The sequence below is a fragment of the Cupressus sempervirens genome, chromosome 7 (assembly GCF_028749045.1).
Source record: "Cupressus sempervirens isolate cs-2001-9-10 chromosome 7, ASM2874904v1, whole genome shotgun sequence".
Lineage (NCBI taxonomy): Eukaryota > Viridiplantae > Streptophyta > Pinopsida > Cupressales > Cupressaceae > Cupressus > Cupressus sempervirens.
The window spans coordinates 354,535,534-354,550,028 of NC_143124.1; the positions used below are offsets into that span (position 1 = coordinate 354,535,534).

At 32.4% G+C, this 14,495-nt stretch overlaps 1 protein-coding gene across 2 annotated transcripts in view; it reads left to right on the forward strand.

Moving 5' to 3' along the window:
* Positions 1–3,117: 3,117 nt before the first annotated feature.
* Positions 3,118–14,495, forward strand: part of LOC149546921 (TMV resistance protein N-like) — a 130,637-nt gene continuing 119,259 nt past the window's right edge. For both annotated transcript variants that reach the window (XM_089791425.1, XM_089791424.1), the window contains exons 1-4: positions 3,118–3,412; positions 3,491–3,655; positions 3,744–3,863; positions 4,033–4,346. In XM_089791425.1, the coding sequence (XP_089647551.1) occupies positions 3,521–3,655; positions 3,744–3,863; positions 4,033–4,346 (569 nt within the window). In that variant the 5' untranslated portion in view covers positions 3,118–3,412; positions 3,491–3,520. The remainder of the gene's footprint in view (positions 3,413–3,490; positions 3,656–3,743; positions 3,864–4,032; positions 4,347–14,495) is intronic.

Consider the following 14,495-nt stretch of genomic DNA (forward strand, 5'->3'; position numbering starts at 1 on the left):
AAATACAAAATTTGGAAGCAATGGTATTGACTTTAAGTTGAGAATAAGAACCAACTCAAGAAATAAGTTTCAAGTTTTAAATTCACAATTTGGAGGTCATATGATATTGAATTGGAAAATATAAACCATTATAAATTGATTCCACCTTTCACTTAGTTGAATGGTATCAAATTTTGTTCATTGAATCAAATTCATTTTTTATTCATTCAATTTTATAGTTTTCTTCATCTTCTGGCTCAACATGCATAGAATATTAGGTTTCAACATGATTTCAAATTGGTTTGAATTCTAAATTTAATGTTACTAGCATGTTAATTCATGTCTCATATTATTATGACATATACTCTATTTTCTAATTAGAAGTAGGTTACATCTAAATTTGAAATGGATTAGGTTGTTGATACAAGTGTTAAGCAAGATTTGTTCCTACTCAGGTTTAATCATGTTATCAGAGGTTGTGAGAAGATCAATTTAAGGGAATTATTGATTCTCTTAAGATGATTTCAAATTGGGTGTATTAAAAAAAATTAGTTTATCTGTCATCATTTATTTCCTATAATAGTAAAATATTGTTTTGTTTATTGAGCTCCTTTTGAAGTATATTTTTGATGTGTAAAAGCCCACTATGAAGCTTCTTGAGTTGATTATCCCTTGAGAAGTGTTCCATAGGTGTACCTTTACATAATTTTTGGTATCATAGTGACTTAGTAGATCCTTACAATTAAATTTTGCAGATTGAGAGTTATGAGTTTAAAGACATCATAGAAGTGTTAGAAAGAAAATTCCACCAAGATAACTGGGGCAAGGGTGTTCAATCACTTATGAATTAAAAACAACTCTTAATATCTTTATTAATTTGAAACATGTAACAATAGATGCAAGAACCATAAAAAGATAACCATGCATAATAACACTAGATATGTTAAACCCTTGATCAAAGGGAAAATCATTGTGGGAATGATACCCACAAGATGATGTACTAATGTATAAGGTCCTTGTGAAAGGATGAACTCTTTTAGGAGCCAATGAAATGTAATCCATACACATGAGTCCCTATTAGGAGACCTTGAATCCTTGTCAGGAGATTCCAACATTGTTAGGAGTTGAAAGGAGGACAATTGAACCCACTGTTCAAATAGCCTCAAACTATCTTCACAAAAAATCTTTAAGATAACATATCCAATTTTTGAACTGACTAAACAAACACTTCCTTTGCAATATAGTTGCCTTGAAGCTCACAGTACATCCTCAACATCAATCTCCACTTTGATCTTAGCCAGATTTACATTCAAGCTCATATACACAACAAAATGATTTCATTGATCCAATACCACACTTACAACCAAGGAAACAATATTTCCTTTATAATGAGTCCTAAAATAAGTATTGATTTTTCCATGAGGCTTTTTAAATTTAAAATGAATAGTATAAGATCTCATTAAGATGTTACATTACGCACTATATTACAATTAAACTCTTTCCTCAAAGATATTTAGCAATAGTTGACTCACAGGAAATAACATGCCAAACAAACTTCACAAGTTAACTCAAACTTCATATGCAATTAATTACAAATCAGGTCGTCTAGCTTGTGACCTTAAACAAAATAAGAAGTGTACAAAATTAGAGCTTTAGCTCGCATCTTCTATCTTCCCTATCTTCTAATCCATTTTTATCTTCTTATTGTCTTCTCCTATCTACTTTCCTATATCTAACCAAGCTTCTTTTATAGCCGGCTAAGCCACAAGTTAGCTAGTCAAGCATTAATTACAAATTAAGTCCATACTTGGAAGAGTAAACAAAAACACATGCCAACGATCATATAAAATCACATGCACATGAAGGTGGGTCTAAACATGTGTTAGGAGTTAGATCCTAACTAAACAAGATGTCATGTAAGCAATCAAAATTGCACCAATTAGATCAACACGTTATACAAGGTAAAACAAAAGGAAAATAGAACCACAAAGAATGAAACAGATCTCGAGAATCATCCAACATAGAAATTCACACACATAGAATGGGGATAAAGGATAAGTTCTCAATCCAATGACAATTGTGGACAACCTAAAAACAACAATGCCTGCTTCACAAACAATAGATTGGTACAAAAAACTATAATTATTTTTGGTTGATACAAAATTGCTCAAAGACACAAGATGCTCTTACATCATCGATACTCTAAATGGGTTGTCATGGGATATTATTAGATCCTAATTTAATTTGAACAAGCACAAATATTTTCTAATCTTTGTTGAGTCTTTAGTACAAATGAAATCATCTATGATGTTTTCTACTCCAATTTATTGCAATTTATTCAAAGATTGACTATGGTTTTCAATGTATACTTTGTTATTTTTTCCCTTGAAAAGATATACTTGCAATACTTCCTAATCTGCTAATTGTCTTGTAAAGTCCAAAAGGTGAATTTCACATTCGCTAGTCTACCATCTTAATATTCTTAATTACAAGAATTTGTAGCTATATAAAATAATATTATAAATAAATTTAAGAACTAATAACATTAACTACTATAAAGTTTAATAGCCAAATAATAACATCATTTACCTATAAGAATTATTATTTATTTTGTTATACATACTCACTCAAAAAATTGAAACTGAACATTGATAAAAATAATTACCCAATTTTAATTTTATGATTGCATAATTAAACAATTTCTAAATAACTTTTAAACTTTAAAATTACAAAATAAAAAACATTAGTATTGTGCGTTTTTTTTCCTGACCCAACCATAATTTCATGTTTACTTTTAATTTCATGCTTTTAATATACCATAAAATTTGAAATGTTGAAACAAATAAATTTTACACGGCTAAATCGGAAAGTACTGTATAATCATCCAAAAAGTCAAAAAAGTCTGTTAGAAATCTAATGTATCAAATGATAAAATAACTCCCTAGCAATAGAAAATGTATTGGAAAACCGCAGAGGTTATATTACCATCAAATTTAGTCCCCCTCTATCATAAACGCGTGAGAAAAAGGTAGCAGCACTTAAAATTCCAGAAAAAGTCGCCCAGTACATCGTCTTTAATTGACAGCTGTATGGAAGAAAAACATTAACGCGTATATTAAAAAATTGGTTTTCAAACGAGGCCTATTACTTGAGTGGCCGACAGGGACGGCCTGTACGCACATCTTTTTTCTTTTCTGATGTGTTATCTGATGGCTCTCAGACCTTTCTCTCTGCTAACCAGGAAATATCACACTCCAAGATGTGGGCATAGATTAGTGATCACACCGACCAGGGGAACTTCCTCGCAGATAAAATTACACTCTTTTTTCTTTTGTGTTTTTCCGCCGAGCAAGTACGTTATGGGCTTTCCAGGAAGCAGCTTGGAAGATAACACGGAGTTTCAAAAAACAGTCTTGCATACGTAATTAAATAGGTATTGCAGTAACTAACATTCTACACATATTTTGATATTTTAGGGCGTGCAGTTATCCTAAGCAATTCATTCTTTCAGATCGGCCATATTCCATTTGCTGGAGGAATAATGTCTTCTCCAACATCCTCTGCGACATCTGCTGAAATTATCGGTCGCATTCTCAGCACAGACACGGGCACGCCAGGCTATCTCCAGCAATTAGTCACTAATATTGACACTCTTCTCGATCAGTACACCAATAAGGTGCAAATCCTTTTTTTTTTCTCGACTTTTTAAGACCTAGGTATATATTGCTATGTAGAAAATAGGTTTAATGAGGGTTTGTTTGCAGCGGAAACAAACAGCCACTGATGATAAGTTGTCTCTTATACGAGCGGGACTGCCCTCTCCAGCCCACGTTGCCGCATTTTCAGAAGAAGCGTCGAAAAATCTCAAGCTAATTTCTGATCAGGTGCAACTTTACGGCCATGCCTCTTCTTTTCAAAAGCTAAAATGGGGGTAATTTTGTTGGGCACAATTAGGCGGAAAGTAGTTATCAGAAATTTGTTAAGCGGAAACAGTTTTTGCTGAAGGGATTCCACCTTTTTATGATTTATATTCAACGTTTTCTTTGTTTTCAGATATCAAAGTCCAGTGGCGATAACCATAGCACAGCAGTATCAGTGTTGAATGCCATTGGAAATGTTCACTGGGTTGGAGTGGGATTTCTACTGGTGGCTGCAGTTATCGAAAGGCTTGACAAAATGAAGCAGAACAAGAAGGAGTGCTTAGGACTTCTGAAATCCATGAACGATTTGACCAAACTTATTCTGCAGCTTCAGCGTCTTCCGCATCTGAAGGAAGAGATGAATAACAAAATGGAAGAATCTATACAACTAATTGTGTATGGGGTAATCTTATGTTGTACACAGAAAAAAAGGAAATTCCCGGGAAGGTACGTATTCAAATAATTTTCTATTAGCTCCTAGAATACTTTAAAAACTTATAAACTTTTCTAAAGTAAAATTACTATAACGACGTCATGTGTAGGGACATCCATCAAGAACAAGAAAATTCCGTACAGTCTAGAGAATTTTTTATCAACATAAAGTATAGTAGACGGAGATTTCACTGTGGAAATATGACGACTTTATTATTATTATTTATTGAGATTAATTATAATTATTATTTGTTAAATTTGTATATTGTTACTGTGGTGTAGGTTCTTGTCTATTCAATATTTGAGTTTCATATCATAATTACATGTAAGTTTTTAATAGTTTAAATATTTTTTATATACTAAACATTTTAGAGTGTAAAGGTGTGATATTTTAAGATCAAGTTTAATTTTATTATTATTTTAATGTATTGATCTTTGATTGTGATATTAATGTAAGGTAAGTTTAAATTAGAAGGTACTATTAAAGTGATCAGTTTAATTGACAATTAGATGATGAAGTCGAAGAAAAGCTAAAAAATGTTAGAAGTATATTTGTTTGATAGAAATGGAGTGATGAGATGAAAGCCAATGTAAGTCAATTGAGAATGTTCCAAGAGGTTAAGCTAGAGAGTTTGATAGTATGAGAGGGACAATAGGCATGAGAATATCAATAACATGTTTGTAAGAATTTGCTAATAGAAACAACTCAAGTTCTAGAAGTTAATGAATAGGTCAAAAGAGAGCTATACAATATGATAAGAATAAGTTTTATTCTTACCATGAATGCAATACGACATGGTCAATTGGATGAGTACAATGAAGGCATGTCTTCTTATATAGGTCAAACAATAAGAGACCATAATAAAGAGATAACTTATCACCCACACAAGGTGGAATCACATGTCAATCAAAGGTGAATCAACATCTGTTGTGCAATGTAGTATGTGCAATGTCTAGAGGATGATAAGTGATAAGTGCACTAAAGTTGGAGATGATACATAAGGTGGAATGTGATAATAACTATCACCACTTAAAGTGGAATTTCTCCTACACCATGTGCATAATAAAGGTGCAAACTCCTAAGCTTCTCAATTGCAAACTACTAAGCAATGCATTATCCTATATAAGCTTAAATAAAGTGCAATGAGTGAATAATTAATTACACCAACACTATTTGACATAAGAGGAGATGTTAAATTGGACAAGAAGGTGACACTACAAATGTCACAGTGTGCATAAAGTTAGGAAAGAGCAAGGGTTGGTTGTCAAACTAAATTAATTTGTTTGACTAAATGCAGTAAGTAGAGAATTTCAATTCATTCCTATAAGAAAATGACTTTAAAAATTGGAAAACTTAAGACCATTTCTTAAGTCTTTCATAGTTTAGAAATTTGTGAAGAAGCTTTGATGGTGAAGAAAGATGCATCAAACTTCTCCAACCAATTGACCATGGCCCAATTCTCCTTTGTATAAATTGATATCATTTTATGTTCAACTAATATTTTTCAAGGTATATCCTTGTGAATACATTTAGCAAGAGATTTTGAGATGAGGCAATTACCAAAGTTTTAGGATTGGTGGCTCCTAATATATATTTCATTTTACATTAAAGATAATGAATCAACAAAGTGACACTATAGTCTTAACACTATCCCATCTAGACTAAAGAATTTATCTGGTTAGCTTGGTGATTTCATCTTATCATATGTTCTTAATGATATCTAGGTGGAATAGTACTATACATGAGTAACAAAAGAAATCTTCTCCAACATAACTATTCTAGCAAAAGCAAGTAACATCTTAGAATGTGGTACATGGGTTTTTATTTTAACTAATTAATTAACACTATTCATATGCAATTAAGATAAATATAGAAGCTATATACAATTTTGAGGAATCAGTTGATTATTTTGTGCTTTATGTAGATCCATCTGATAGATATCCATTTAGGGAGAAGATGATTTTACCATAAATTACAATTTTCCTTTTTGTTAAACATACAAAGCTCATATATCATAATTGGTAATATATCTCTCATAGTAATCATCTGCACTACACCAAAGAAATTATAGATTGTAATCAACAAAAGTAGAATTGACAATAAGGGATCAAATGGTTAGGGAGATGGTTACAACCAACCCACGTATTTGGTTTAGAAGATAAGGTAGTCAAAGCCATTACTAATAAGAAAATATAAAGAGAGGGAGAAAATAATGGGTTTGGCAAGTTCCCAATTAAAGAGGGAAGGAAGGTTATGAGTGAGTAATTCACAAGAAGGAAAGAATTAACATTGATAAATACTATTTAGATATGAAAGAGTAGGTGACTTTTAAAGCTAAACTAGTGGAGCATTTTAAGGATAAAAGGTTAGCAAATATGGTTGCAGGCTTTGTCAAGTTCTAGTTTAATGAGGGCGATATGTTGAAAAATAGATTGAGGCCATTAAGATAGGATTAATAAGACCTTGTTCATGAGATGTGCCCATGGATAACTTTTAAAATTACCTTAAGTACTTTTGATAGGAATTTCCTTTAATGTGTGGTAGCATAAATATAAACAAATTTGTTTTTGTAAGGTTCAAATTAGATTATAAGGAGTGAATTTGTAAAGAAGTTGAATTTTATTTTTCAATAATTAATAAAGTTAATGAACTAAAGTTTAATTGTTTAGATAAATTATTACAATTATCTTTAATTATTTTTAATCGGTAAGAGGTTGGAGCCAAGATTAATTATTATTATGTGTTGTGATTAATTATTATTATTGTTTATTAAGTTTGAATAGATTCAAACCCAAGACCTCCCAAATAAGAGACTCGCAATTTATTATTTTATTGTAGTCTCTTGCCTACAATTACCTTATATAAAATTGAGGTGTTTGTATAATCTAGATAAAAGCTTACTTGATTGTCTAAAATAAATAAAAAATGTAGACATGATGACAATAAAATATCATAAAATTATTAAAACTTATAATTTTTTCTAGAAAAGGAAATTATTTTATACATCTTTAGGCATTGATCTGTGTGTGTGTGTGTGTGTGTGTGTGTGTGTGTGTGTGTGTGTGTGTGTGTGTGTGTGTGTGTGTGTGTGTGTGTGTGTGTGCACGCACCCACACCCACATGCATGTGCATGCTTGTAATGTATACATGTGAGTACATATATCAATATGTATATTTGCATGTATACGTACATGTGTGAACTAAAAATATAACTCAATATATGCTAATCTTTTAATTGAAATTTTATTTTCTTGTATTTTTTCTCCTTAAAACTCTATTTATTATTTAATTATTATTTTCTAAGTATATTTCCCCATAATGTTTGGTTTTGTCATATTCCATAAATGTAGTTCTTGAAATTTTGTAGTAAATATGAGTGTAAATTTTTTTTTTATAAGATTTTATCTCATTTGATGAATTTCTTACATAATTTATTCTTGCATGGAATATTATATTCTTGTTTCTTCAATACTTATTCTCTTATTATCATACTATATAACAACGGGGAAATCATCCCATGATGTCAAATATATATCTATATTATTCAACAACTACTCTTGTGATATTCCTAGTTGTGAAGTTAATTTGTAAAAGAACTTAAGCTACTAATAGAGCTGGCATAAATTTCCACATTGAAACATTTTTGGAATCTATTTAGCTTCATTATCAATATTGTTACCTTTTTTTGTTACCTACCTTATTGCCACACAACTCTTCATTGAGGAACACAACTCTTTATATAATATCCTTTCATCTTTCAATTCAAAAAATGTATTTTTCACTTTTTATATAAATATATATCTAATATTTTTTGAAACACAAGTATATTCCACACTGCATATTCCTACCAAACTAACACCTAATACATTAATTTTTTTGTCATTAGTGTAAATCTTTGAATAAGAATATAGATTGTTTTTATTATTATTAAAAATGCAATTTTAATATTATTTGCTTCTAGCATAGACCTTGTTATTTATACAAGAGTCTTTATTTTACAAATTAGAAACATTATTTTATTATAATATATATGTTAGACTTTCCCTTTTCAATTTTCAATGCAATATCTAATCATTTAATTTGAAACAAATTCACCTCCACTATTGTTCTTCATTATTTACCAACTAGCACTTGCACCAGATACCTTATCTAGTGCAAGGGTGTAGTTGATAGTGATGTTATACTTGAACATATATATTACTATGATTGTGTCATTTCATGTATGATTGCATTTTTTATTTGGTCATGCAACTATTAATCTAACATTGAGCATCCTAATAGAGTTGACATCCCATGCTTCCACAAAAGAATAATGAGAATTATTGTCATAATGGATGTCCTAGTCACATGAAAAAATATTTTTCGTTCTATAACTAATTAAGGAGAGCCTTCAATATATACAGTGTTTCCCACCAATTTTACCAAGGATATGTTGATGATTACTACTTGAGTTTAGCATTATTTCAATTGTCACATTATTGGTATATTGCCAATTTTGATATCTCCAATTTTGAACAATTATAGATTGTTCCACTGGGAGGTAGTCTCCTTACATGGTGAGGTTAAAAGAATATCATTATTGGTGACATAATTTAGTAATTAGAAAATTTCTTTGTAAGAGATTGTTCCAATCGAAGGTAGCCTCCTTGCATGATGAGGTTAGAAGAATATTATTATTGATGACATACACTTCAACATTCAGAGAATTTCTTTGTAAGAGATTCAATGAGGAGATTCAAGATGATAATTACATTAAGGCTAACATGCTCATCTTTCACATAAATATATGATGTACATTTCTTTCTTGAGTATTGCAACTAAGAATTCCTATTCCATTGTCTTTTGATGGATGGCCATACCATACTCTAAAGCTCCATTCTAACACAAACATGGAGGTTGCTAGAAATTATTGTGGAATTTTCCTATACACCTACTAATTACATTTTCTTGAATGTGTCTAAAGCATTTTCAACAAATCCATTTTTGGCATACACTACAATTATTGCAATCCAAGAAACCACATTTCCTTGAAGCATTTTGATTAGACCGTTTACATGATTTTGTATGTTTCTGCATTTTACATACTTCTCTATTAGGGCACTTGCAACTACAACATACATGCAACAAATTACATGCCACTGTAACAATATTTTCATAGGGTTCACAATTGCCATCAAAAGTGTAAACCAATAATTAAAAGATAGAAATCATTAGCAAGAATTTAAACAACCATCATAAAAGATATAAATCTAGTGATAAATGTCATCCATGATCAAGAAAATCAATTATATTATGATGTTTGAGACCAATGCGCTAGCGCTCTTACTCTATCTACATTGATTAATTTAGATACTATAAGAAAATTATATTGTGATGTCTAGGCCCAATGCACTGACACTTTTATGGTATCTATATTGATTAGTTCCTATGATAAGAAACTTAATAGATCCAATTAGGCATAAAGATTACTAAAGTTGAAAGGGCATAAGCTTGCATGCATATGTAAGAATTAACCCTGCAAAACCGATGCCACATCAACAATCTCCATAAAATGCAAAAGTCAAAGAAAATCAAAGTCCTTTGAGTACTGACTAGTCAACATTAATTCGATCAATTATTATTAAATACAAAAGAAATGCATACACTAGACACCAGATACCAGATACCATGATGGCATGAACAAGTTGATCAATCTAAAAGAAGCTACATAACCTGTTTAGGTAACATAAGGGTGAGAATATTGTAGGAGTGCTTTACCACCCTACCACAAAGTTGTTAAGTTTCCCTAGAATCTTTCCTGACATGAAAGATATCCAACTCGGCATTGAGGTAGTCTAATCAAGCAAAACCACGAGTAGTAATGGAATATGTGGTTAAATGAATCATGTTCTAAAACCATTCACTAATCTCATGGGTAGCCAAGTCAATATATGAAAGAGAATCATCAACATTTCTTAATCAACATGTACAAATATCTTTTTGTGTCACATTCAAATTTCCACTATACACTTCTAACATATAGGCATACAAATTAACATACTTGCTAAAAGTGTAAACATTAATCACATACATTAAATCTGTGCCACTAAGTATGGTTTCATTTCTAACATACCATTAAATCGTAATTTATTTATAAGCAAGCAAGAGCAAGAATGAATTAAGGAATTAAGCAACATCTTAACTATATAGTAATTCATTGAAACACAACTATCTAAAGAGAAACATTATCGATTTACTTCCACGTGGATTTAAGGTACATATCAATAGGTCAAGGCATTCAGAATGCCTTTCTCAATCAAGGGAATGCAACAACGTACAAGGACACATTTCAAATGTAATTCTATAAGTATCCCTTTGACAAAACATAGTCTTACTGTATTATAATAATAATCATAGGTATTGCGGTACTTGATGTTCTTGAATGAGGTTTAAGAACGCAAATTTATAATCTCAAAGACTGATTCAAAATACAATTTTTATAATCTCAAAGAGGACCATTCAAACATGCTTGTCACCATTTCATAATGTAACGGGTATTTCTTTGGTCATTCTGTCACAGTAGTACTGTATGCAATCCTCTAAATATCCAGGATTTAATTCAATCCAAGTTAATGCAAGACCACTATGTAAGAGCCTTGCAGCACAACCCAGGGGATTGTTGTGTGGGTCAAAAAATAGTAAGAACAACGAAGTTTTCAAATGGATAATAATGGCTCAATTCCATTCCAGGCTAAACAAACTATAGGGAATATATCATTAGAGTGTTTATAGATGTGAAAAGATTCAACTCTAGAAAATATTCCTCTTCTATTTCGGTTCTATCATGACTGGAGTTACAGACATTGGTTTTAACAATAATTCAAGATGTAAGTAAGGCAAGATCACCACACTAGATACACAATGTCTTGGCTGTGATAGCTTAGTTATTTACATTCTGCAACGACCATGAAGGAATTGCATATGTTTTGACTCTCTGTTGACTGCTTGGAGGATTAAACTAAATAAGAAAAACAACAAACAATTCTCGCATGCCCTATTATGGCCGGTTGCTTGCGCAAGAAATGCGGAAATTAATTAAGCAGGGCATAGACAGAGAGAAATTTGTTTTATGTGTAAGTTTGCTTTTGCCTCTAATATATATATTGCTATTCCTTAATAGAAGATGTTCCATTATATACTATATTTATCTACAGAGAAGCAGGAATAATACATTGGCTTAGAACAACCGATAGCACACATCTGATGCTGTCTAGCAAATCGAAAAGAATATTTCACAACATGATGCATTCACGCATAATTCTAAGGAGTTTTGACCGTGCTAATTGATTGATGTGACCTTATTGGGTGATCTTGAGAAGAATAAAGCTAAATGTACATCAAGTTTGAATCGCACATCACTATCCCTAGTCACAATTTACGACTTCAGGCTGCACACGACACATTTTCCTTTGTCCAACACAACTGGGTGATTACTACATAAAAATATGATTCAAAACAGATTATCTAATGGATGACAAAAGATTTATTTGTTTCTATCGCAATAGCCATCAACAACATAAATAGAATATAACACGTTTATAAAATCTCAGCATCGCTGCTTACCTCCCATAAGATGACGATATATCGATCTTGCCCAAAGAAAGGTAGAAACAGGCTCAAGGGTGCTACCAAGTGCTACCTTATTCATGTATTGCACAAATTCAGGCACATAAGATTGTCGCAATGAGTCTATTGATATCCATCAGCCGTCCCATAAGTGAAGAGCCAAGTCCTGTTATCACGATAGAGTAGGAATCCACATGCCATCTAGTCCCGATGAACTATCACCTGATCTAGACAATACCCAAATCTGGCAGCTGCTAGATTCCTCATTTGAATAGTTGGTGCCCATACTTAATCTAGCCTGTGCCCCACAGTTTTGCCCATCCATTGTGACCATCGTTACTAGAGTTTCTTGTTTTTAATCCCTTCCCCAAAACCATCCTTTCCCCTTTCCAAACAAGAATCAGTTATTCAAAAATCTCTCCCCACCTTGACTGGAATGAGGTCATGCCTCTTGTAAGATTTCCTGTGAAAAATTAATCCCACCTACCTCATCTCAACGGATTCTTGATTAATTTTTGTTATTGTTTTAAATCACTTTTCGTTAAATAAAAATAATGGATTTTTCTTACAAGGATTACAATATACGTGGCGGGAGAATAATCAACAAACTCGATAGATAAAATTTGGGTTATGACAGCATATCATTCTTTTTAAAATAAAAATTGTCTATTCGCGGTATTTGACAAATAAGAAGTTTTGGAAATATACAGCCACAATGATAGAGAAAATGACCATATATTGGAGTAACAATTTTGCATACCCAAAATGTTGAGGCATTAGAGAGTCACCTAAAGTTGATAGCCAATGGTGTACATCCTGTTTAAGAGATTCTTTGAACAAGACAAGATTTGGCCTCGCGAAAGTTTCCCATCAAGCAGAGGCATTTTGATTTTCCCTAGATGGTCAAGAATTTAACCAGATCGAACGGTACCGGATTTTGCTTAGAAAAAATCAATAATAAAGAAGAGACATTGTGATCAAAATTTTCATTCACAGATTATGTGAGATCTCATAGGTGACAGTAACAAGCTCTGGGTTTTAGTGTCCAACCTAATTATGTTCTGCTCAATCTTTGCATCGTCCTTTCTACTTGTAAAATCTACTCTCTATACAAAACATGTTTATTCATGTATGTAGTTGGCACTGCTCTCCGATACATCTATGCAAAATGTAAAAGAATGGATAAGGTACGCGAACCGTTTGACAGAATGTCTAGAATGTACATTTTCTGATTGCATTTGTTTGGAAATTAAACAAATGTGTTTTGTAAATACCCTGTAATCATAGCATTCTATGAGATATCTTCTGTCAGATGCATTTTCTCAAACAGTTCACATTCGTTTTCTATGCCTCCAGATTATATGGCTTTCACAAGCATCAAATATGCATCCACCGAAATCCTAAATAGCAAAACCCAATCCAGAGGCCCTGCAACAAAGATCAAATTTCTTTAACTGAACCCCATTGCAATTGTGCAGGTTTGAACAGAGAGAATCCCATATTTGTCACTCCATTTCACCTTGGGCTAAAAACCTTAATTGATGCTTTATATTTTCTATCCTTGTTGATCTCCACAGTCTTATCTTACAATCGGATTTACTGAGCCAAAATAGAGGTTATCTTTGGCCACCCATTCACAATGTTGTTCTTTGTCTGCCTAGGGATCACGGGGATATGATATGGTACTAACCGTGTTGGTTCTGGTGGAGGCAAAGCTAAGACAATCATTTTCTTGGGCATCCATCTTTGAATTTGGAGTTCCTGGCAACTAACCAAATATGACTCCTGCTGCACCTATAAAAATGAAACTTCTTCTCTTCAATATCAATCTCTTTAATCAAATTGCCATCTGCAGATTTGAACATGATATGCCAAGGGACTATTTTGACTGGCAGGAAGATGAAGACACCTTCCCCCAAATTGACATTGATTGCCCGAGCCAAGCAATCACTGATCTTGTACGAGCACTACCCGAACCAATATTCAAGAGGCAAGTTTATAACAGAGTCCAAATTGGGCCGGTTGTGCAATTCTTAACCTAGAATTGAAATTAGAGATCACGGGATTGTAGGGTGGAGACAACAAATATAAGGTGCTTACATATCTTGTTTCATGTCTGGGGGCTTGGGACATAAATCCTTTGTTGTGCCTGTGGCAAATGACGAAACGAGATTGGGGTCAACAACTTATGAAGCATGTTGCTATTTCCTGCAATCAACACCAAATTTGAGGCACAAATCATGTTTGAGACTCAGAAATAGCATCATATATGAGAAGAAATATAGAACGCGCGAGTAAACATTAAGGGTTCCATGGATTCCAACAGGTAAAGCAATGGGGCGGAACTGGGCACCGGAGATATTGGAAAAAAATCTATTCGTATTACTATCCCAGAGCTTTCTGTTCTAAATTGCTGCAGCTCACTGATATTTAAGTTTGACTTCACCTACTACTGTCTTTCACAATGAACTGGATTAAAAGTTGTTGAAGGTGGAAGCAATTTTATATAAATGTCAAGTGTTCCAGCACATGCAAAAGAAGAGCGGAAGATGGGAGGG